Source organism: Chionomys nivalis, chromosome 16 (genome assembly GCF_950005125.1).
Source record: "Chionomys nivalis chromosome 16, mChiNiv1.1, whole genome shotgun sequence".
Classification (NCBI taxonomy): domain Eukaryota; kingdom Metazoa; phylum Chordata; class Mammalia; order Rodentia; family Cricetidae; genus Chionomys; species Chionomys nivalis.
Genome location: NC_080101.1, coordinates 50,357,546 through 50,382,545, shown reverse-complemented (window position 1 = coordinate 50,382,545; position 25,000 = coordinate 50,357,546). Strand labels below are relative to the sequence as shown.

Here is a 25,000-nt window from a genome sequence, read left to right as displayed (position 1 = left end):
GGAGCATATTTTCCTCCTCATGGCTACTGAACTGTGATGTGTTCCCTGACCTTTCACCTTCTGAGAGATTCTCTTATGGCTCACCCATGAGATAGCCAGGATAATATGGCCTATACACCTGCCACGGTGTGAACCCTGGAGACTGAACTGTCACACTTTAGGATAGTTGTTCTGGTTTCCCGACAGTGGACCTGGCTGCTGAACAGTCCATAGATCATGGAACCATTGTAAAACCCCAGGAATTACAGGGTGCGGTATTTTTCCCTCAGACTTTTTGCTGGAAAATAGCATGCGTATGAAAGGAAAAGATTTGGTTTTAGAAAGGTGATGATTCCAAATTGAGGAAACTTTATAAAGGGCTCTTAATTTCATTTGGCCTCAGTGGGCAAACTGTGGCAATTTCTTTGCCTTTAACTTTGCTGGGCTCTGAAATATTCAGTTACCAGCAAGGTCCTCTCTGCTCTGCCACCTGGTTGAAGCATGGCATTCTCCAAATCAAGCTGGCCACTTGTTTGCTCTGCGATTGCCTGCTGTGTACAATCGTTGTGGGCATTTTCTTGTTGATTTGGTCAGTGCACCTTCTGTGTCAATTACAGTTAGAAAGAGCTTGTGCCATGAGGAATTAAGAGTCACCTCAAACATTGATTCAGTACATTGTCCTATGTGGTGCCTACTGAGTGAAGACTTAGTAGGACTTCCTCCTAGGAAGACAGAAGACCCATGTGGACATTATTTCCATGCCATTTCCACCTTTCCTCTCCACACTGTCTTACCTCTGCCCTTACTCACTGTAGGGATGTTCTCTCCAAAACATTACCAAAATTCAATGCGTACTGAGTAGGTTTTCTTTGCTGTGTGAAAAGACAAGTAGAGAGGGCTGGAGAGATGGCTCATCAGGTAAGGTGCTTCCCACCAAGCCGGATTCAGTCACCAGTCACCAAAACCACATAGTGGAAGGAGAGAACCAACTCGCACAAACGCCCCTGACCTCCACACTGTACACACATACACAGATATATACATAACAAATTAAATAACATTTTTAATTTTAAAAAGACAAAGTAGAACACTTTTCACTATTCAGCACCCAGGGTTATACAATTTTCATCCCTCCTTTCTTTCAGAAGAAAGCGTTTTCTAAGCTGTGTTTCTCTGTAATGGGGTGTAAATTCTTTTTTTTACATCGTTTGTGTACACTTGTCTGTCTGTCAAGTGTTCAGTAGCCTCCTCATGCATGCTTCCTAACAGGTTGTTGTTTCTTAACCTTGCAGCAGGCAGAGACAGGTGATGTGAGTTGGAAGCCAGGCTAATCTGAATGATGAGTTCCAGGCCAGCAAGAGCTTCATAGTGAGACCCTGTCTAAATGACAGCAACCCACCCCTCCACTGCAAAAAAATCCTTATATGAATCAACGAGAAAGTAAACATAGAAAGGACAGGGAAGGCAACCTCGGATTCGCTGCAGGGTCACTGGGCTGAGAGCTGCCTGCGGCACTGTTCTTACTTCTCTGTTAGGTGCTGTTCCTCTAGGCTCTTGGTGTATGTCTTGGTTACCACCTTGCTGAGGTAAACCAGACAGTATCAGATTTCTGGCTACTAAATATATTCGACTGTGGAAGACTTGTGTGCTTTCAGGTTGTAAGAGTTTCTGGAAAACTAATTGTAGCGATTTGAATCTGTAATCTCTGCATTCACGCAGAGTTTAGAGTTAGCCTGAACTACAATGGGTACGATCTTTCTCGAAGAAACCCCCTCCCCAGTGTGTGACCTGTGACCCTGCTGGAAGTAGATTCTATGAACTGTGGTCCTCTGAGCTCCTTTCTGAGGAGCTTTGCTATGGGGAATGGGATGGCTTAGCTCCCTCCTTCAGTGTGTTGCTTTCTCTCCTTAGATTATATGATTTGACAGAATTTGATGGTTTAGGTCTCTAAATTGGATGATTCTGTGCTTAATGGTTAGCTTTTTGCATTAGGGGCTTTAAATTTGGAACACCCGCTTTTTGAACCACTCAGTAGTGAGTTCTTCCTGTGTTTGCACAAAGGCTGGGGTGAGCCAACTGGGGATAGGCAGCAGAAGAGAGGGGAGGGTCAGCTCCCTGCAGTGTTATTAAGACCCAAGGAGGGAAGCAGAACTGCTCCTTAGTCAGGAACCCAGGGTGATGCCATAGAGAGAAACTAGAGGAGAGATGCCCTGAGGGAGAAGACCCTGAGAGCAAAGCAGGCTGCTCTGTGGAAAGCTGACCCAAAACTGAGCCAAGAGCCTGAATCAGTGAGGCTCCTTGAGAGCATAGCCCCAAAGGACAAGTGAGGGTCAGTGCCAAGGTGGTTCTCTCAGTGTTCAGGGACAGTGACTTCAGTTGGATAGTATGAGGTCAACAAGGGATGCTTCCTGGAAGAGCTGGCACTGGGCTAGGTAGCAGAAATGGAGTACTAGCCTTCCTTTCTTGCCTCTCTCCTTCCCTGTATCCTTATCCTTGCTTTTACTGGCTGTCTCCATGGGACCCAACTTCACTGTTGTCTTTGAATATACCCCCTGAGTTGAGCAACCTCTCCAGGGATTACAGCCCTTCCTGTGGCTAAGTAAACCTGCTAGAGGTTCTGAACCTTCCAGTGCTGTGACGCCCACCGTAAATTATCTCTATGCTCCTTTCTAACTGTAATTTTGCCACTATTATGAATCATGATGTAAATATCTGTTTCCCTGTGGTCGTAGGAGATTCTCAGATGGGGCATGACCCACAAGTTAAGAATCGCTGTGCTTGATAGTTTTCGGACATGACTCCCAGCTTTGGGAAGGACAAGAAACTGGCAGTGCTGGTTTTTACACTAGATTTCCTGCAAAAATAACACTATATTTTAAGAAGGTTTATTACATCCTTCCCCCAACTGTTCTGGGGATTAGATGGGGATTAAATCTGGAACTTCATATGTTCGAAGCAGTTCTACTATTGAGCCAATCCCAAAGCCCGAGGTTTGTTTTTGTTTTTGTTTTATTTATTTATTTCGTTTTTCAAGACATGGTTTCTCTGTGTAACAGCCCTAGCTGTCCTGGAACTCACTCTGTAGAACAGGCTGGCCTCAATCTTACAGAATGAGTGCTGGAATTAAAGGTGTGCGCCACCACCGCCCAACAAGGTTTATTTTCTCAAGAGTTATGCGTGACTAGGAAAGTCCATGTTCTAATAAGAAGTTCGTGATAACCTAAATCACTTTGTATATGTGGCTTCTAAGATGAGAATCTGGTTAAATATAATCAGTTTGTTGGGATCTTACCCTCTGAAGCTTAGCTGTAGGCGACTTCTGGAATCTTCTCTTCCTTAGGAGTGCTCTCCCCAGTAGCCCACAGGAGTTTGCCTTTCATTCTCTACTTTGTATGATTCCAAAACTCGGACTTCACATACACATGCTAGAATACAGCCCAGCTCTGCCAAGCACACTCCCATGGGATCTGTGGATCCTAACTAACCTGAGTTCAACTCAGGCCCTGCTGTGAACCATTCAGTGTTGTCATGGTGTTATTGAGCGCCTACTGTGTGCCAGGCAGTGCAGACCTGATTTCCTCAGAGCCTGGGATGAGTGGAGCACTGGGGCAGAGCAGCTCCCATGATAGCAAAAACAAGAGAGGCTCAAAGTTGTTGAAATGAAGCCTTCTGCAGCAGGGGTGGGGCTGGGAGACTTTGGGGGGTCCTCAGAAGGTGGCGGGGCGGGCCTGCTAGTGGAGTGGTATGGAAGCAGTGTACCAGTCTTGGTGAGACAAATATTCCTAGTGATGGGGTTTTCCATGGTGATGATCAGGACAATAATTTGAACAAAATGTTTGTATGACCTTTTCAAGGTTTTAGAAATAAATAACTTTTTCAAGATTTTAAAAATAACTTTTTAACCCAGCAATGGTGGCACACACCTTTAACCCCAGCACTTGGGAAGCAGAAGCAGGTAGATCTCTGTGAGTTCAAGGCCAGCCAGCCTGGTCTAGAAGAGCAAGTTCCAGGACAGGCTCCAAAGCTACAGAAATACCCTTTCTTGAAAAAAACAAAACAAAACAAAAAATAATAACTTTTCATATCATTTCTGTTTTATTCAGTCTAATGCTCTTCCAACAGAGCTATTGTGACCATGCTACTTTCCAAAGTTTAACCCATTTATGAGGAACATTTGAGCATTTCTATACCAAAATTTTGTGGACCTTGCTTTTGAGGTAGCATGTGTAGTTTAATATTTTTCCCTTAGGTATGGGTGTTTTCCCTGTGTTTATCTGCTGTTGTTCATGCAGTTCCCTCAGAGCCCAGAAAAGGGCTCCGATTCCTGGACCTAGAGTTACTGTTTGTAAGCCCCTATGTGGGTTCTGGGAACTGAACCTGGGTCCTCTGGAAAAGTAACCAGTAGCACGTTACTTTTTAAAAATGTTAAAAAATGCCGGGCATTGGTGGCATACGCCTTTAATCCCAGCACTCAGGAGGCAGAGGCAGGCGGATCTCTGTGAGTTCGAGACCAGCCTGGTGTACAAGAGCTAGTTTCAGGACAGGTTCCAAAACCACAGAGAAACCCTGTCTCGAAAAAAGAAAAAAAAAAAAAGTTAAAAAATTAAACATTTTTAAAGAAAGAAGTTTGCATTTTCAGTTTTGTCTGTTGAGAGGCTGCCTATTTCCTATGTCCCTGCATCCAGTTTCATCCTGTCCTTTCATCCTTTTAACCGAAAACCCCTTCTATTTCTTGTTCAGATAGCTCATAAAGCCTTCACTAATCACATTTGTATTTATTTTGAGTGTGCACGTGCCAGGCACACATGTGGATGTCAGCGGACAGCTGTAGGAGTCTTTCGCCATGTGGGGCCTAGTGCTCAGACTCAGGTCATTAAGCTTGGTGCTGATGGTGCTGAGCCATCTCCCTAGTCCCAAATGGAATTGAAATAAGAAGTTTCCTTAGGTATTTAGCCTTTACTTCTTAAACTCCTGCTGCAGAAGATGAAGGCACAGACTCACTCATGTGATCTCAGCGGACAAGTGGTTGATAGAGACGGAAATGCACACAATCACAGATCCGGGAGTGGATGATGCCATGACAAACCTGATGCATGTTTGTTGTTTCTTGGTTTGTTCCCATATAGAACTTCTAGGGCAATGTGTATGGGCTTTCGGTATCAGTGTGATTTATTGCCCACCTGATTTGTTTTCGTTTGTTTCCGTTTTCTCTTGTGATCATCTTTAAGCTCCTTCAGGGCCTGACCAGTGCCACACAGGAACGTAAATTATCTCAAAGAGACTTTGGGCAAATTGTTAAGCTCTCAATGACTCCCAGTGAAAGATGACCCAGTATCCATTTACCTGTCCGTGAATTCCAGCAGGTGGTATGTGAGTTGCTGTTATAGGAGGGAAGGAGCTCTTGGGAAAACAGGCAGCCCCGAGTCCTCCTTAGTAACCCCCTCTCTTGATAAGTGTACTATGCTGCCTTAAGAGGATTGGGCTGGCTAGTTGTATGATAACTTGACACTAAATTGTCATCAGAGAGGAGGGACCCTTAATTGAGAAAATGTCTTCATAAGATTGGGCTGTAGGCAAGCCTGTTGGGCATTTCTCCTTTAGTGATTGATGGAGGAGTGCCCGACCCATTCCTGCCCTGCTTAGTTCCTGTCCTGGCTTCTTTCAGTGATGAACAACAATGTGGAAGTTTAAGCCAGATAAACCCTTTCCTCCCCAACTTGCTTCTTGGTCTTGGTGTTTTTCATAGCAATAGAAACCCAAAGTAAGACAGAAGTGAAACCAAGTCCTCTCTCTCTCAAGATGGGTGTGAGAGAATATAATATGGTGAAGTGGAAATAGCCTTGAAATTGATTGAGTTTTCTGGGGTTGTAGGAAGGGAAATCGTGATACGCTAAGTAGAAGCTCAATGTTGAAAGTGAGGGAGGCAACTTGGGGCTTGGGTTCATCCCACTACTAAAGAAAGTGCAGCTGTGAGTTTTTTAATATGCACGGCAGGAGATTTCAGCAGCGCGATGATATATAGTGCATTAATGTTGAAAAGATAAACACATTTGGAGAGCACAGGAAGGGCCTTGTGTTTTTATGTTAGCAGAATGCTTCCTAATGAATAAGAATGTGCTGCTGGCTTCACAGCCATATGGCAGCTTTTCTAATTTTAGTTGGATGCAGATGCATAATTCTCTCACGTTACCTTCTAGAGCCTTTGAGATGCTGCTGAACTTTTCTCGTAATATTTAATCTATAGTGCTGGGCCAGACACCGCCTGTCACTGTTTCCATGGGTCTGCATGGGTTGCACTGCTGCCTGATTTGGAGTCACTGAAGCCAGCTGGGTCCTAAGTGGAGCACAAGGCAGAAACTGTGCATGTTCCCAATAGAATCTCAGGGTTGCTATGGAGGTGATGAGACGCCCGTTTGACATCAGTCCACTGAACAATTGATAGGTTTCTGAGTGAGTGCTTTTACTCAATTTAAAGCAGTGGAATTAATTATAAAACCTGTACAGTGTGTCTGGTTCGTTTTAGCCAAAGATTCTGATGCTTTAAATAACTTGGATTCAGTAGAAGCAGTTACCTTCATGCTTGGACTAACGTGAGAGTCACTGAAACTTTTAATTGGCTTTCACGTCAAGGGAGGATCTGCACTGAAATGTTTCTGTTTGTTTAATGCCTGTGGATTATCCTTCAAGAGACAACATTTTCACAGAGTGGGTACTGTCTTTTTACAGCTAATGTCTGTAAGCTTTCTCCAGTCTCTGTAGATTGCGAACAAAGGGTGAGCAGCAGCCTCTCCCAGAGTGGTGGACCTCCTTGTCCCTGTAATGGTACCTAGGCTTGTAAGCAATCCCTAATGGCTGCCACTGTTCTGCCATAGTTAGAACTGTCCTGTGGCTACATCCAAGCCATTGCTGCCCTCCCTGTGAAGGGAAGGGCCCTCTGTTCTGGCAGTGTTTTGTGGAAAGACTGAGCTTTTAGCCGGGCGGTGGTGGCGCACGCCTTTAATCCCAGCACTTGGGAGGCAGAGGCAGGCGGATCTCTGTGAGTTCGAGACCAGCCTGGTCTACAAGAGCTAGTTCCAGGACAGGCTCCAAAACCACAGAGAAACTCTGTCTCGAAAAACAAAAAAAAAAAAAACAACAACAACAAAAAAAAGACTGAGCTTTTATGTTCCCATTGCACTTGGCTAATAAACAAATACACAAGACTAATGTATAAGCATAAGTACGCTACCATAGACCTTAGAGGAATGTGTAAAGGCCTTTAACAAAGCAAGACCACTTCATAATTCCCAAATAGCTCGTATAATTTCTCTAAAAATAAATTATATTTTAGCTAGGCTGTATTTCTGATTTATTGCTGTTCTCACCAGAAAACGGGAATTTTACTTTCAAATTTATGCCTATACATGGCAGTGATATAAAGAGCTGTTTAATCCAGCCACTTCAAAGACATGTTTTTTTCTGTATTGTTTAAGTCAGTTTTATTTCTAGAGATCAAATCCCCCACCTTTTCTTTTGTTCTCAGAGAAAGTACGAATAATAATTACTTATGAAAAAATATGGAATTTAATATTAATGATTTTCCCCAGTTTGTGGTATGACTCATCTTAACACGGTCCCTGAAGAGATGGGATTTGTTCTTTGCTTTGAAACTGGAAATCTAATTAATTGGTATTGGATTTCTGGAGTGCAGGCAAATGGAGAAGGGAGCAGGCAGGATGTCTCCCAGCAGCCACCCAGGAGGACAAGGGTAGTCAACAGGCACTGGGAGGGGCGGTGTGGAAGGGCTCTCCAGCCAGCGTTTGGCCTTTGTAAAACAGAGCTGTTAAATAGCTGGTTTATGATTTTCAAAGATCTTTTGGAGAGCAGAAAAGGAAAAGGAGAGAATATGGCTCTCATTGTTATTCTCTCAGGTCATATTCTTTATCTAAAAAGAATGACTGTAACGGCTAAGGCACAGCAGGGAGACATGATGAACTCAAAGCACAGAGGGGACTCTGGAATTTAAATGTTAGTCTCCCCCTCTCCAGTGTTATGATGAGATTTCATAAGGTTGTGATCATGTGAAATCTGGAGCCAGCCTTCCACTGGTGCCTCTACCAAAGGATATTTTTATAACAATGTATTTTTATAGTTAATGGGTGCAAAATATAGAAAACTAAATATAGTTCATGACTGCTGAGAAAACTGCCTAATTTAAAATTATTAAGCGATATACTTTAGTATAGTAATGCTGTACTTACAGAAGTATAAATATCTGGGGGTTGAAGCTTATTTTACATGGTACATACAAAGAGCATGCTCATAGCTGCACTGCCGAGATACAGCAGACATCCAGTTAACTGCAGTGTGTCTCAAAGGAGACTTCCTCCTCCTCCCTCCCCCAGCTTCCTCCCCCTTGCTCTTCCCCTCCCCCTCCTTTCTCTTCTGCTTCTTCCCTACCCCTTCTGTTCCTCTTATTTAATTTCAGGGCCGAACTGAACACTGAACAGAAGTACCCAAATACTATAAATCCAGGACTGGTTTGATTTTGATTCCAATCAGTGAAGCCATGTTTCTGGATGCTTTGTATCACTTCGTAGTATTGATTACTTTCATTTTACAATCCAGAAGTAGCCCAAGCATAAATTCAGTTCAGAGCTGAAGAGCACATAGCACATTGTTTAGAGAATGAATGTGTTCCCATTCATTTTCAGTGTAGGACTGAAAGGCTGGCGTCTCCCTGGCTGCCTTTGTTTACCTGATGGTGAGCAATGAAAGTTCTCACCCCTCAGCATCACTCCCTTGCCATTTCTCTTTACACCTTCTGGGTCTTCTTTCACAGACCCCTCTCGTCAGATATTTTCATCACAACAGCGAGGAAGGCACCTGGCATTCATGGTAACATAAATTTGAGGGTTATTTTCTTTGACACTAATTTTTGTGGCCTGGAGAGAAGGATTCACAGTGAAGAGCAGATACCTAGAGCTGCCAGTGATAGGTACAGGGGTCCCATTTAATGAACTCACCCTGCCCCCAACATTAACTTTACTCAAATGTCCCTCTCCACCTCCACAACATTATTACAACAATAACCTTCATCTTCCTAGCAATTAAATTAGGTCTAGCCCCCTTCCATTCATGATTACCAGAAGTCACACAAGGAATTAAACTCAAAGTAGGCCTAATTCTTCTCACATGACAAAAAATTGCCCCCTTATCTATCCTATACTTCAATTCTATGAACTAATCAATTCTAAAATACTGATCCTATCAGCTATTGTTTCAGTACTTATCGGGGCCTGAAACGGACTTAATCAAACACAAACACGAAAAATCATAGCCTATTCATCCATTGCCCACATAGGTTGAATAATCTCCATCCTACCGTATAACCCATCCCTCACAATCCTAGATCTCCTGATCTACATCATCATAACAGTCCCTATATTCATAATCTTCCATGCTCACTCATTTACACCCATTACCTCTATATCACTCATATGAAACAAATACCAGTAGCTCTTCCTATAATCTCATTAATCTTATTATCAACAGTAGGGCTTCCACCACTCACAGGATTCCTGCCAAAATGAGCTATCATCACAGAACTACTAAAAAATAATAACCTAATTCTAGCCACATTAATAGCAATAACTGCCTTAATCAACCTATTCTTCTATAACTCTCTCCCTCCTCCTTCTCTTACCTAGAGCCTCAGATTGTACCACTAACCACGTGCCAAAACCTAGGTCCATTATTTAAAAGGAATGAACTGTGAGAGAAGTTGAGATGCATTGAAATTTCCTGTGTCTGGACAAATGATTCACTTTAGAATCAATTCTCTAGCAACCCTAAACCATGTCCCTTAACCTGCATATCTCCTCTCTTTCCAGTCTTCTGCCTATACCCTGAAAGGTTAGGGAAGCAAAGGGAGAACAATTTCCTCTTCCCGTCAACCTTCTAGTTCATTTATTCTCACTGTTTTGGGAATTAGTACCAGGCAGCTTCTTGTTTGTCAGCTAGACATCAATGCCTAGTGACATTCTTGGCTTACAGTGCTGGCCATTGAGAATATAGATGTGGTCCTCTCCCTGATTTGTCTTCCAGTGGAGGAAAGCCTTCCAGTGGGACAGCGTCCTGTTGGGCAGTGTTCTGTTTTGTGGATTGAAGGAGGCAAGAACATGAAGACAACCTCTAGAAAGGTGGTTTTTCAACCTGTGGGTCACAACCCCTTTGGGGTCAAATGATCTTTTCATAGGGGTTGCCTAAGACCATCAGATAACACAGATACTTATTTTGCAACCCGTAACAATAGCAAAATTACAGTCACAAAGTGGCAGCAAAAATAAGTTTATGATTAGGGTCACCACATCATGAGGGACTGTATTAAAGGGTCATAGGGTTTGGAAAGTTGGGAACCAATGCTCTAGTATATCAGACTCTCATGCAAGGGAGGCCTTCCATGCTGAACCCATGTTCCCCTACAGTCTGTTAGACCCTCTTGGGAGGACATCTCTGGTAGGGGAATACACCCCACAGACAGTAAGGAGAACAGGAAAGGCCACAGTGTGCTCATCCTCAGCAAGGGTCAGCAGCACTTTGTTCTTCCACACTGAAGAGGCCACTAAGGAAGGACTCATACTAAGGGCCTTACACACACAGTACATACTTTGTGTGTGAGTTTTGAGCTTTAGAACTTAGGGAGCGTGGGAGCTTACTGTCTGAAGCTTACAGGGGCCTCCATAAGGTGGTGATGGGTATATGAGTCTGCCCCCTCCTGGGGACTACAAGCAGCACAGCATGAGCAGCACTACAGAGGAAAGGTCAGCCCTTCAGCAGAGTGTTCCCTGAGAAGTAGGTAAGGGGGTGTGGTGGCTCAGGTCCTGACCCTGCAGTTGTGGAGAGAAATGAGGAGATACTGGCTTAACCAAAGTCTACCTCTGTGTGTGGTTATTTGGGGTTTACTTAGCAGGGAGAGAGAGTCTGATAGAGGAAGTAACAGAAATGGGCCTTTGTCCTGTGATGGGCAAAGAGGGATTGCTTCCTGCTCTGAGCACTGCTAGGTTGAAACAAACTGGATAGACAGCTTCTAAAGAGTTAGCAGGGAAGGGAGCAGAGGATGCCACAAACAACAGACCCACAGTGCCCAGTTAGGGCGGCTACGAAGTCACATCTCTGATTATAGGTAGCCCCAGTCTCACGTCTATGAGAGTGAGTCAGGAGGGTGGTACATCTATTCAGAGAAGCAGGCATGGTCTGACATTGGGCAGATCTGTGAAGAGATTGCTGCCTATGAAACTCAGTAGGAGAATGAAATACACTGTGTGCTGGTAGGAGTTACATTTGTAAGCAACCCTGGATTTTTGTTTTGTTTTCTTTAAAATCTTATATTATACTTTTATTTATTTTTTGTGTGTTCATGAGGAAGGATGGAGCTCAGAAGATAGACAACATTGTGGGAGTTGGTTCTCTCCTATGCCTAACCAACCTGGTAGTTTCTTTTTAATCTTTTTTTTTCCTTTCTTTTCTTTTCTTTTCTTTTCTTTTCTTTTCTTTTCTTTTCTTTGTTCCCCCCTCTTTGGAGACAGGGTTTCTCTGTGTAGCCTTGCCTGTCATCTAACTCACTGACATCCGTCTGCCTCCACCTCCTGAGGACTGGGATTAAAGGCACGCATCACCAATGCCCAGCATCAATTTGGTAGTTTGTCAAATGTGTTTTACATGTTGTTTCATTTGTCATTGACACAAGCCATGATGTACAGGTGGCAGACACTAAAATGAGGCCTTTGGGTGGCTTACTCTGATTTAACAGTGGAGTAGATCTTGAGCTACATCGTCACTGTCTATCTCTGCTGGCAAACACATCACCTGGGAGGCCTACATAATTCCTACTCATTTTGAGGTTCCATAAATTTGGGTTTTAACAGATTTTCAAAATATTGTATAAAAATGATTTTATAAAAAAAGTTACTATGGTCATGGAAAAGGAAGTTGATTGTGAATGCTAAATAGAGTTGCAGTTCATTGCTTTGGATTTTTTTTCATTTAATTGTAACGAAAACATGCAGTGTAAACAAGGATGTAATTTATTCAGTTTACAAGTAATTGGCACATTGCTTTTGTGTTGTTTTCTAGCAGGTTGTGGCTATGTATGTTATGCTATAAACTTACTTTACCAACCTTGAAGTAACTCATTTACACGTGTATTGTTAGCTGCACATCTTTTCTCCGGTGCACTTTTTTATGAAGTAGTCTCATGTTCATGGTGTATCCACCCCCTCTGTACAGAGTCAAAACTCAGCCATTGGCCTTCTCTGGGCACTTGGTGGGGACGCCTCCTCCCTCTGCTTTAACTCACTAAGTCGTTTGAACAAGTTTGGTCAAGGCTTCTGTTATTTCTTCCTCCAATGTGGAGGATATGTCCGTAATTATGTTACTGAATCCTGAACAACAGCCTCCCCCACCCCCCGTGCTAGTTTGGAGAATCTCCTGAGTAGGGACTAATTGTCCCATAGTATATACTACAGTTTCATAATGTGTATTTTTAAATGTCTGCTCGGGGCCAGCATGAAACCTCTAAACTCATTTTGTCAAAAGCCTGAAAGGGATCTGCAGCACATGCTCTGGAGGTAAAGGGTGACACCTGGCTCCTCCTTCCAGCCGTTCCTCCTCTCCAGGGCTGTTGGGATGTACTCCAACTCGTCCATAGGCACATCTGACCCCCAAGAGAGTTTGGAGTTAGTCTGCCCTGAAATAGCACCACTAGCTAATTTGCTCTTACATTTGTTGCAGAGAAAGCAGCAGCGGCCAACATAGATGAAGTGCAGAAGTCAGATGTGTCGTCCACGGGGCAGGGTGTCATCGACAAGGATGCACTGGGGCCTATGATGCTCGAGGTACCACACCCTCATTTGGATTTGTATTTTAAACGTTTTCATTGGTGTGCTACATTTAATTTCGGGTGAATATTATTTAAGGAGAATCCATGCTCCTGTGCTTACTAATGTATGTGACTGTGTCTGTCTATGAGTTTTTTGCCTCCTGCACATGTATGTTTGAAAGTAACAACATAGAATTAAATTAGATGAGAATACAAGTTAGTATCTTTTCATTGTCAGGAGCACTCATTTTCTAAACTGTGCTTACAAGCCATGTTAAATTCCATGAGATCCAGTCCTCTGGTTAAGGGTCCGTGTGTGCCATGGACCTCTGCTGTATAGACAACTTAAAATGTGACAACCAAAGAGGTTTAGGACTGTTACTTCTGACTAGCTCATTTGAAATAGGATGAAAAAGCTTTGTAAAAGCATAACAGAGTGGCTGGCCTTGGAAGTCTTAAGGCAGCTACTGTCTCAGGCTTATAAAATCTTCTAGTTTTATTAGCTAGTACTAAACACAAAGTGCCTTGCTGTCCTTATTTCAAAATTAAAATTCAAGATGTGGGCTATGGTAAGATGAGAGAAAAAAATGTCACTGAATAAAGACGCAGAGATGCCAAGACATAAATTATGTCCGTGCTCAGAGTAATTTGCTCTGCTTGATGACATTCTGAGCTCGAAAGACCACGTGGCCAGAGCTTGCAGCATTGTTGTCTTGGAAGCTCTGTGCCTGCTGCAGCGCCCACGTGGAAGTAAAACTAGGATTTTAAAAATAATGCTAGCCTAATACTCTATTGACCTTATTGCCCCTTTTCTCATAAAATAGTTTTTGTTTTTAGAAAACTTAATTCTATAGGAACCTGCTTTATAATTGGAGGCTGGAGATGGAAGAACAGTGCTCGCCCAACCCAGTCTTTGCATTTAGAAATAACAAAGTTCATTCCTTGGGGCTGGACCTGCTAGCAAAAAAGCTTTAAATGACCCAGGTTGGCCCTTGTGCGGGGGTGGGAGGGGCACAGCATTTAACCAGGTCTTCCGTACTCGGCACAGCAGTCAAGGAGCACTTCCACTCAGTTCTGAGAAGAGTAAAGAGGGTTGTGACGATTAGAATTACACAAAGGAAATGCACAGCTTCCTTTGGAAGAACTTCTGAATTTCAAGCATAAATTTGCTTGGAATTTTTCCATATAACTGTTTGTTCGTTATGTCTGGGGAGCGGGAAAGAACACTGGAGACTCTTGAAAGACCTTTGAGGCCTCTAAAAAGCAATGCTTAGAGCAACCACAGGCTATGGCTCAGCCCTTGAGAACAAGTTCGTTAATTGTAGAAATTGGATTGCTGGATGTCAGTGGCCCAGATCTCATAAAATCAATCTAAGATTTTTCTGTTTGAAAATTATCTTCTGAGAATTGAATGCGTAGAACAAGCACCTGTGTAGAATCTTAGTAATGAATAAATGTATTAGAGCAGAAGTACCTGAATCTTGTGGCTTATGGTTTAAATTGAAACCTTTTTCCCTGATTACATGTAATCATTTAAACAGGAAAAGTATGTTCTAGGCATAGATGCACATCATGCTTGCATCATAGCATAGTGGTTGCTAGGCAACAGAAGCAAATGTCCGCTTTTTTCATCAAAGTGTATCATAGTGAGCTTTTAAAAACACAAACAGTTTTGTAAGACGAGCCACTTCAGCTTTCAGTTTTATTAGGCTACAAATAAGCCTTCTTACGAGGGTACCAATCCAAAAGAAGTGACTTGCTCTTTCAGAAGCCTGAGGATGTCTGCTGAATGTCCAGCAGGAGCAGTGAAGTGACAAGGGACACAAGGTCTCTAAATGGACATATGCTCTTTTCTGTGTCCCTGCCAGCACGTGCGTGTCTACACCAATGGGTACAGTCTGTGTTCATGCCATTTACATATTTATCTCTTGCTTTACCGTGTGTGTGTTATGTTATAGAGAAAAATTGACAGAATATTTACAGAAAATCTAAAACCAAGCAGTGTTTTTCTGTTTGCTTTGGTTTAGGTCTTTGCTTCATTGTTGTTGTTAACTGTTTGAAGACAGGTTCCTGACGCATAGCTCAGACTTGCCTTGAACTCACGGTAGTTCTCCTGCCTTAGCCGCTTGGGTGCTGGGATTATAGATGTGTGCCACCACACCCCGTTTACCTTTTCTTTCTTTTCTAAACAACTCACTTATACCTTAGGATCAGTTTTAGATGAAAGAACATCTAGTTTTGTGATGACAATATAATTAAAAACAGAATAGATTATTCCTAAGCAACTAACAAAACAGAAGCCTCTTGCATAAACAGACTAGGGGGACCAAGTGTTTGAGGCCATCCACTGTGTGTGGGACTGGGCATGGTACATTAATGTTACAAATGCGATAGGTATGTATCACAAAGAAACTAAGTGGTGTAAACTGATTGGGAAGGCAGCTTTTAGCAGTATGCAGCCTTTTTCAGTCCTGAATACCATGAGATCTGTGAAACAGAACTCTGATTAGCAAGGATCAGAAGTATGAAAGGAGTGACTGGACATGGAGCCATCACTGCCAGTACAGACGAGAAGGATTAGGCTTCAAAGTTAGGTACCTTGGATTTGGCTGTTGGGAAAGAGGACATCAAAAGGACACTGTGTGCCTGCAGCAGAGTAAACATACCCCATAGCTGTCATTTATCTTCACTTCCTACAACATTTTAAAGTCAACTCTTTGTGCAGTCTAGACTGAAGTAACACACAGTGAGACAGTGAGCCTCCTTACAGGATGCATGCTACCAACACTGAGATGACTTAGACACCCTTTCCTTATTCTGGAGGCACTCTCAGCCCATGCTGCCATCCCCACAAGTCCCTAGACACCAGTCTAAGACCATCTGTGATTTTACTTAAACCCTGGCATGTTTAAAAGTTGTAAAAATTAGTGGATTTCCCCTGGTACTTACTTTAAAACTGAGAGAAAAAGAATGATCACTGGCCCTTTCTCTCTGCATATCATGCAGAAGTTTGGGGAAATGCTGTTGTAACTTGTGGAGTCTGTCTGCCCCGGTTTGGAACACAGAGACTGTCCTATATGTGCTTATTTGCCAGCCCCTATTTCCTGGTAGACTAACAAACTTGGTCTTTATGTTTTGTTCTAACATGAGACCCTGCTCAGCGTTTCTGTTTCTCAGGAGAAAGTGTGTTCATTGTTTCTGAGAACTAGAAGGGCAAGGATCCGTTCACAGCAGCTGCCTAGCCCTTATGTAGCTGTGTCTGTGCTGATGCCACTGGTCTTTTCCCTTAGGCCCTCGATGGCTTCTTCTTTGTGGTGAACCTAGAAGGCAACGTGGTGTTCGTGTCGGAGAATGTGACACAATACCTAAGGTATAACCAGGAAGAACTGATGAACAAGAGTGTCTACAGCATCCTGCATGTCGGGGACCACACTGAATTTGTCAAGAACCTGCTGCCGAAGTCCATAGGTAAATGGAAGCTGATTCCCCGCAGCCTCCCTTCCCCTCTCTCATATTTTCTTGGTGTGAGTGAGTACATAGGCCTGTGTTGTGTCGTGGGCATAACGGCTACTGTAAGGACTCCAGATAGGAGTCATGGATGCCAGCGCTGATCCTGAACAAAGGACCATGTTGATCCTATAGGAACGATGTGAAAATGATTCAAAAGGAAAGTACTTCTAGCAGCTATTGGCAGAGGTATTTTTTATATTTTAAAACAACTTGAAACCTTTACCCACGTCACCACGGCCAACCAACTTAGATAGTTCATTTTGATATCACTGTCTGAAAAATGGGCCATGACATGTTAAAATTTGGCTTTCATGGAGTTCCGTGTGATATATATGTGTGATGTGCATGTAGAATGTTCTAAACATGAATACTGGGGCACATACCACAGTCTGATTGTATTCATGTTAGTCTCTTAAGCAGCTCTGCATATGCTGATGCAGAGCTTAGCCCATCCCCATGTCTCAAGTTTCTGATGTCCACATGCTGTGGAGATGCTGTGCAGAAGTGTACATGGTGGGTGTGGGCCAACATTGTCAGTGGGCACATCATGGCATAAGTAGTGAAGGCATGCATTTGAAGAAAAGCAGTCAAGATGAATGTTGCGGAGTATGGAAGACATTTTGAAAAGACCAAGTTTCTGAGTTACAAAGCATTGTTGTGTGGTTCATGAAAGTATCTGAGAGGTGTCGAGTACCATGGAGTTATAATGTCCCTGTGCTTTTCCTACATCCTTTAATAATTAAGCATCCCTGTGTTGTCTGAGGTTTCTGTCCTGCCTGGTTCCCACAGTCGTTAAGTCACACAGAGGTCTACATTAGTTATAAACTGACTGACCTAGTACCTCAGACTTCTTAGTAACTCTTACAACTTATATTATTAGCCCATTATTCTTGTCTATGTTAGCCATATGACTTGGTACTTTATTCGGCAAGGCAGCCACATCTTGCTTCTTCTGTAGCTGGGTCACGACCACAGACTATGACTTCCTTTTTTCCAGAATTCTCCTATTCTAATTGACCCGCCTCGACTTCCTGCCTGGCTACTGGCCAATCAGTGTTTATTCAAAATATAATTGACAAAATACAGACCATTTTCCCCTCTTTTTTAAAAAAAAAAAATAAGAACTCTGGATCTAATACCCTTTGTTTAGTTTTTCTCCTGACCATTATCCATAACAACTTGTAACCAACATTTTAAACAAAGGAAAATATCCATAGTTCAGTTTTTTGGAATGTGGGTGTATTTTTCCAGGCTACTTCCTGCTGGTTGTGGGCGCTGATAATCTTATGGAGACCTAAAGAAAATTTAGAATTATGATCAAGTCATAACTGGAGTATCCTGTGATACTTGATCATCTCAGGCCTCAGTCTTGAATCTGTTCTGGATTTTGAACTCAGACATCTGGGCCATCTGTTCCTACTGGAGATTTCTCAGGTGGTCTTCCTTGATCAAACCTGATTTTTCTTAACTCAGAATGAATCCACAGCCTCTCATTTCCTGTGAAAACAAAAGCAAATCCTCTTCTCCGAAGTATCATACCGTTTGACTTCAATTTTGAAGTCAAGGTATTTTCAAAATACCTATCTTGGATTAATTCAGCATTTATAAACAAACATCTTTTAGCAGCTGTTGCGCCTTCCTCAGCATTCAAACAATTCAAAGAGAACATAACATACAGTATCCAGATTCCCTGTGTATTGTTCATCTTTATGTGGCTTTATTTTAACCTCTGTTTCTTTTATTTTTAATTTTTGACTTTTTGAGACAAGGTTTCTCTGTCTATCTTTGGCTGTCCTGGAATTCACTCTGTAGACCAGGTTGTCCTTGAACCCACAGAGATCTGCCTGCCTCTGCCTCCCAAGTGTTGGGATTAAAGGTGTGCACCACTACACCCAACTACTTTCCTGAATCCTTTATTTCTTTGTAATCTTGGGTCCGTTTTGCCTTGCAGTGAATGGGGGATCTTGGTCTGGTGAACCTCCCAGGCGGAACAGCCATACCTTCAACTGTCGGATGCTGGTGAAGCCTTTACCTGATTCAGAAGAGGACGGCCATGATAACCAGGAAGCACACCAGAAATATGAAGCTATGCAGTGCTTTGCTGTGTCTCAGCCTAAGTCCATCAAAGAGGAAGGAGAAGGTAAGATGGACCCTGGGAGAGCACATGTGTCTGACATAGCCTTAGTAATCACAGGGTGGTGCTCACACAGAGGAAAGCGTGATGCAGTTCCATGATTCTGTCTCGTGTTTACTATTTGTATAGTTTAATCTTTTCCTCTACAACGTTGGGGAGTGAGCTTGTACACACTAAGCAAGCATTCTACTTCTAAGTTATATCTCAATTTGAAAGTGTTCTGTGGTGATCAATATGAGATATCTCCGTGTCCAGCATGGCAGCCAGGAGTCACATGAAAACCACATTTGAACTACAGCTCACAACCAGGGGCATGTGTGCTTGGTGATCATGGCACTTCTGCATCTCTGACAGTGGCTGTGTAGGGGATCCTGGATTGCTTTGAACACCTGTAGTGGGAGCTGCCGGCTGTGTTCCTGCCGCCCCAGCTCCTGGTCGCCTGGCTAGCTTATGCCCCAAAATAACGACACACAAACTGTATTCTTTTAAACACTGCTTGGCCCATTAGCTCTAGCCCTTACTGGCTAATTCTCATATCCCAATCAACCCATCTCTAATAATCTGTGTAGCACTAGTCTTACTGGGAAAGATTCAGCATGTCTGACCTGGCGGCTGGCGCATCGTGTCTGCTCTGAAGAGCAGCAGCATGGCATCTGAGCTCACTTCCTCTTCCTCCCAGCATTCTGTTCTGTTTACTCCACCCACCTAAAGGCTGGCCAATCAAATGGGCCAAGGCAGTTTCTTTATTAGCCAATGACCTTCCTCCATCAAACACCTAATGCAAATCTTATGCCACACACCAAGAAGCATGTACGTGGGTACAAGCAGCATTTTCCATAGACTTTCCAGGGAGTGATGGAGTCTATGTAGCTTATCTGCGGACATCAGATCTTCAGTGTGGTATAATAGCAAAGTAGACAGACATAGCAGTGGGGAGTAGAGGGCTTTCCGGTGCATAAGCTTACTGGGCTGCTCCCTATAGTGAGATGCTGATGTCATCCCTTACCCTCCCTCCCACCAGCTAATTCACACACTAGAGTATAAGTGAGCAAGCTTTTGACTCCACTGCACGGAAATATTCTAGAGGGTAATCAGACAGGCCAACCCCTAATTTAACCATTAGCTCTGGCTGTGGACAAATTCTTTCACGTCTCTTTTATTTATTATCAATTTATTGTGACTTTATTAAATGAAATTGCCAGAAGTTAGTACAGAATGGGGATGAAGGTATAAATTGGGTCAAGCACTTTCCTGACGTTTGTGAAGCCCTGGATTCAGTTCTGAGTATGTGTACACACACACAAGACTCATGATTATTGCTAATCTATAGTTGCCACTGATTATTAGCTTAGTACTTCTTAATAAAGTGTGTAAATTTTTTTTAATTTAAATTTTATCAGAAAGGGATCATGAAGCACTGTCATAGAAGACACATAGTATTTCAGACTTAGCCTGTGTTTGGGTGTGGCTTCCAGTTTCATTCTGTTCCTTCATAAGATGAGGCACTGTAGATCGGCCATGATATTCCAAAGACGTTGAAGGCACCCTTGTGTCAGCTACTGTTATGTACTAGAGATGAGAACATGTGGATTCTCGCCGAAGATGTAGCTCTTGAGAAAGTGCTTGCCCAGCACACACAAACCCCTGGATTCAAGCCCCTAAACCACATAACATCAGGCATTGTCATGTAATCCTAGCACTCAGGAGATAGGCACAGATGAATCAGAAAGGTAAGGTCACCCTTGGACACACACAGCAAGTTTAATGCCAGCTAAGATGTAGCAGACTCTATCTTTAAATTAATTAACTAACAAAATTGGATTTGAGGCAGAGTGTGGTGGTGCACACCTCTAATCCTAGCACTTAGATAAAATCCAGTGCATTTAAGGTGGTACAGCCGTAGTAACCCTAGCACGTAAGAGATAAAGGCCAGAGGTTCACTGCAAGATTGAGACCAGCTTGGTATACAGGTGCATTCCAGGCCAGCCAGAGGGGCATAACGAGACTCTTACCTCAAACGGATAAGAAAGGGGGGTGGGGTTCTGTCTGTTCCTGAAATGTAGCATAAGCAAGGGCTTCTCTCCCTCCCCCCCCCTCTTTCTCTCTCTCTCTCTCTCTCTCTCTCTCTCTCTCTCTCTCTCTCTCTCTCTCTCTCTCTGTGTCTGTCTCTCTCACTCTGTGTCTGTCTCTCTCTCTCTCTCTCTCTCTCTCTCTCTCTCTCTCTCTCTCTCTCTCTCTCTCCCTCTCCCCTTCCATCCCGAGACAGGGTTTCTCTGTAGCTTTGAAGCCTGTCCTAGAACTAGCTCTTGTAGACCAGGCTGGCCTCGAACTCACAGAGATCCGCCTGCCTCTGCCTCCTCTGAGTGCTGGGGTTAAAGTTGTGCACCGTCACTACCCAGCTATTTTTTCTTTTTTTTTTTCTTCCGTCTTCCTTTTATTGTAACTACAATACTGAGCCTTGAACTCATGGCCTTGCAAATTATAGGGAGTGTTCACCTCTGAGCCACATACCCCACTTCCCATGATGATTACATTTTAATCTAAAGATACAATCTCTTACTCAATAATCCCCCCCCCCCAATAAAGGAAAGAAAACCTCCCAAGTGTAAAGGTGAACAATTGCAAGGCCATGGTGTAAGATGTTAGGTGCCTGTTATTTCTGTAGCAGCCTTCCCTCAGCCTTTCTTTAACTTAGAAGAGCTATTCTATATACTCTGCATGTTGTAAAGTATATAAAACATGTCACTGTTCCCCAGAAGTTAGCCCTCGTAGAGAAAACAATGAAAGCAATGGCTGAAATGTTTCAACAGTTAAGAGCCGGGCTGCGCTTCAGAGGACCCATGTTCAATACTCAGCACTCACATGGTAGCTCACAACCATCTATAAAGCGAGTTTCAGATCTGTCAACCTCCTGAACTCCACAAGTGCCAGGCATGTAAGTTATACACAGACATACATGCAGATAAAACATCTAAACACAAAAACTGAAGTGGGGGTGAGGTTAAACATTAACTGGAGCTCTCCGTGCCAGGGTGCTGGACCATAGGCCATGATTCTGTACACTTGGTAGGGCTTTAGTGGAGTGTGCTCTGGATCTGCATTCAGTTCCCATCTCATCGTGCCGTCACAGGTACCTCCCACAGTTTAAGAGTGAACCTGAAGCCAAGAAGCAAACTCCTGATCAACAGTATCCTATTTTAGTTTAGTTTAGTTTTGTTTTTTTGCTTTGCTTTACTTTATTATGAATTTTGTTTTTACACTCAGTGACTTAGCAAGAATGGAGCCCATCTTGACGTCACCGTTTCTAGTCGGTGGACTCCCAACACACGTGCTCTGTAACTTCGGCATCTGTCCTCTGCCCCACCTCGCCCAGCAGCTACCGCCCACTGGAGCCTATAGCCTGGCAGAGGATTAATCCCTGGAGAAGCAGAGGGTCGTGGCAACACCCACTGATCTCCAAGACTGTGCTGTCATAGAGAGCGGAGTTGATTTGATCACTACAAGTAGAAATCTTTATCATATTAACAACTGTGTCCTGTTTAAGATTTGCAGTCCTGCTTGATTTGTGTGGCACGAAGAGTCCCCATGAAGGAAAGACCAGCCCTTCCCTCATCAGAGAGCTTTACCACCCGCCAAGACCTCCAAGGTAAATCCTTGTCAAAGAAGACAAAAGCAGTCATTTTAGAACACCCAGCTGCCTGGATGCAAGGACTGTCTCTGAGAGACCATGGTGTTGAGAAGCTGTGCTAGCATGACTGCTGGGGTGGGAGTGCTGAGGGAGGGCCAGAGGCGCACAGAGGGCAGGCTGTCTTCACTGGGTTTCTTCCTGGAGGTGGATCTGTGCTGCCAGCTCCAAACAGCAGGCTTTCCATTTCTGAAGCTTTCTCTTTGTGGCCAACCAACCCCAGATCAAAATGATTCAATTTTTAAAATTTGAATTGTTCTGAATATAATATTAATTAGCGGTGATTTAAAAGTCCTGGGGGAAAGGGAAGCTAGGTGTGATAGCACATATCTAAAACCAGTGCAGGGCAAGGCCAGCCTAAGCTGGATAACGTGTCCCAAATTAGAATGGACTGTATAGGAAGAATAAATAAATAAAATTAATAAAATAAAAATACACAGGAAGATAGAGAGGTCATATGTATATCCTGCTTCATTTTACATAAGATGCTTGTGCGCCTGTGCACTTTAGTATCCATGGAGTCTGAGATGAATCCCCACAGATTCAGGCAATGACTCTGAGTAAGTAGATGGATTCCTACGTTTTATTTGTTTCTTTAGAAAATGGACATAGTAAATGTAATGCCATTATCTCATAGGCAAGATCACTTCTCTGGACACCAGTACCATGAGAGCTGCCATGAAACCGGGCTGGGAGGATCTGGTGAGAAGATGCATTCAGAAGTTCCACACACAGCACGAAGGGGAGTCTCTGTCCTATGCGAAGAGACATCATCACGAAGGTAGGCCTGTGCATTTCACTTGATAGGAACCTTTTTTAAAGATTTATTTATTATATATACAGTGTTCTGTCTGTCTTGTTTGTTTGCATGTTTGCTGCCCCAAAGAGGGCACCAGATCTCATTATAGATGGTTGTGAGCCACCATGTGGTTGCTGGGAATTGAACTCAGGAACTCGGGAAGAGTCAGTGCTCTTAACCTCTAAGCCATCTCAGCCCATTAGGAACTTTCTTTAGTTGCTTGTGAGGATGGTCCAACCAGAAGATTCCTGAGGCTCATCTCCCAGAGCTTCTGTGTGCTGTTGTGGTGCTGGCCCAGTGAACAAAAGCCGATAGTGTCACAAAGATGGTCAAAAAGAGGGGGAAGGTCATTTTCTGTGACCCTCACACTTCTAGATGTATGACAAGACAACAAAGTTCTGTGTAAACTAAGGAAACTAAGAGCAGTCTGGAAGGAGAAACAGATGAAATTCGCAAGAGTGAATAAATCCCAAACTCTTCAAGGCACAAACAGCAGACCCCAGATGTCTCCAGAAGGCCCAGAGAGGCAGCACGGCCTGCTCTGGCCACAGACTAAAGGACAGGGAAGTGACTAGCACCTGAGCATGCAGACAGTGTCAACTGAGGACGTCTGCAAGCTACACACCCACCCTGGCGGTCATGCTGCTGTGTTCTCCTGAAGTCGCGTTTTCTCCAACGCATTTTGATTGTCTTTAGAACAACTGAAAACAAAGAACAGAATTCTTTTAACTTTACCGAAAGCTGAGTGGGGAAGGATGGCTGGGCAGCCCGCAGTTGGTCAGCATGGGCTCCACGGCATGGCAGAGTCAGGCATCTCAGACCTCAGCATAGGCAGTTGTAACGAATTTGTGGTGTTTTTTTGACATTGTTAAGAAATTACAGAAAGACTTATTTTGACCTGATAAACAGTTTACACTCACTTTTCCCCATAATGATGATCTTAAAAAGAGCAATTTAAGCCAGTCAGTGGTGGCGCACGCCTTTAATCCCAGCACTCGGGAGGCAGAGGCAGGCGGATCTCTGTGAGTTCGAGGTCAGCCTGGTCTAGAAGAGCTAGTTCCAGGACAGGCACCAAAGCTACAGAGAAACCCTGTCTCGAAAAACCAAAAAAAAAAAAACAAAAAAAAACAAACAAAAAAAGAAAAAACAAAAAAACTTCATTGCTAGTATTTTGAGTGAAAAGTAAATGTGCTTTTAAAATGGATGTTTTAATACCATGATGCTTTATATCCTGTACTTTTTTAGCATGCTCGTAGGAAACCTTATGAAATTATCACTATTATGTCTCGATAGTCCTCCCCTGCTCCACTTTTCCTGATTCATCTTTTTCTGTCTTTTCTAGTGTTTTTCTAAACATGCCTTCTGTTTTCTTTTTTTGCCTACAGTTCTGAGACAAGGCTTGGCATTTAGTCAAATCTACCGTTTTTCTTTGTCCGATGGCACTCTTGTTGCTGCACAAACGAAAAGCAAACTCATCCGTTCTCAGACAACTAACGAGCCTCAGCTTGTAATATCCTTACACATGCTTCACAGGTAATTGTCCACTAAGCCTCAGTTTCCCTTCCCTGGTGGAGAGAAATGCTGCACGAGCAATATGCTACTATTAGCCCCTCCCTCGGGTTCCATGGACCCCTGTTCTTTTACTATGGCGTTATAAACTGTAAATGAGATTGCTGTTAATTCTTGGTAAAAACCAGCAAAGTCAGGCTGCCCTTTACATTTACTGTTAAGAACACAGGGATTTTATTGGGCCTTTAATCTCAATACCTGGGAGGCAGAGGCAGGTATTTGAGAATTGGAGGCCAGCCTGGTCTATATAGCACACTCTAGAACAGCCAGGAATGCAAAGAAAAGACCTGTCTCAAACAAAAGAATACAGGGCTTGCCTTCACACTCCTGTTACACTCAAGAAGGGAAATTCCCAAGGGTCACCACAGATGAGATCAGGAAAATTGAAGCTAGTGCTAAGATTTCTAATCCTGTGTGCTTAAACTTTCAAATGTATATTCTTAAATGACTTTTGATTTTTGTTCT

At 43.2% G+C, this 25,000-nt stretch overlaps 1 protein-coding gene across 7 annotated transcripts in view; it reads left to right on the top strand.

Annotated features, from left to right (window-relative positions):
- Window positions 1–25,000, top strand: part of Ncoa2 (nuclear receptor coactivator 2) — a 221,667-nt gene that overhangs the window by 159,510 nt on the left and 37,157 nt on the right. For all 7 annotated transcript variants that reach the window (XM_057790277.1, XM_057790276.1, XM_057790271.1 and 4 more), the window contains 6 exons: window positions 12,751–12,854; window positions 16,129–16,306; window positions 18,300–18,488; window positions 22,027–22,128; window positions 22,805–22,948; window positions 24,352–24,499. In XM_057790277.1, the coding sequence (XP_057646260.1) occupies window positions 12,751–12,854; window positions 16,129–16,306; window positions 18,300–18,488; window positions 22,027–22,128; window positions 22,805–22,948; window positions 24,352–24,499 (865 nt within the window). The remainder of the gene's footprint in view (window positions 1–12,750; window positions 12,855–16,128; window positions 16,307–18,299; window positions 18,489–22,026; window positions 22,129–22,804; window positions 22,949–24,351; window positions 24,500–25,000) is intronic.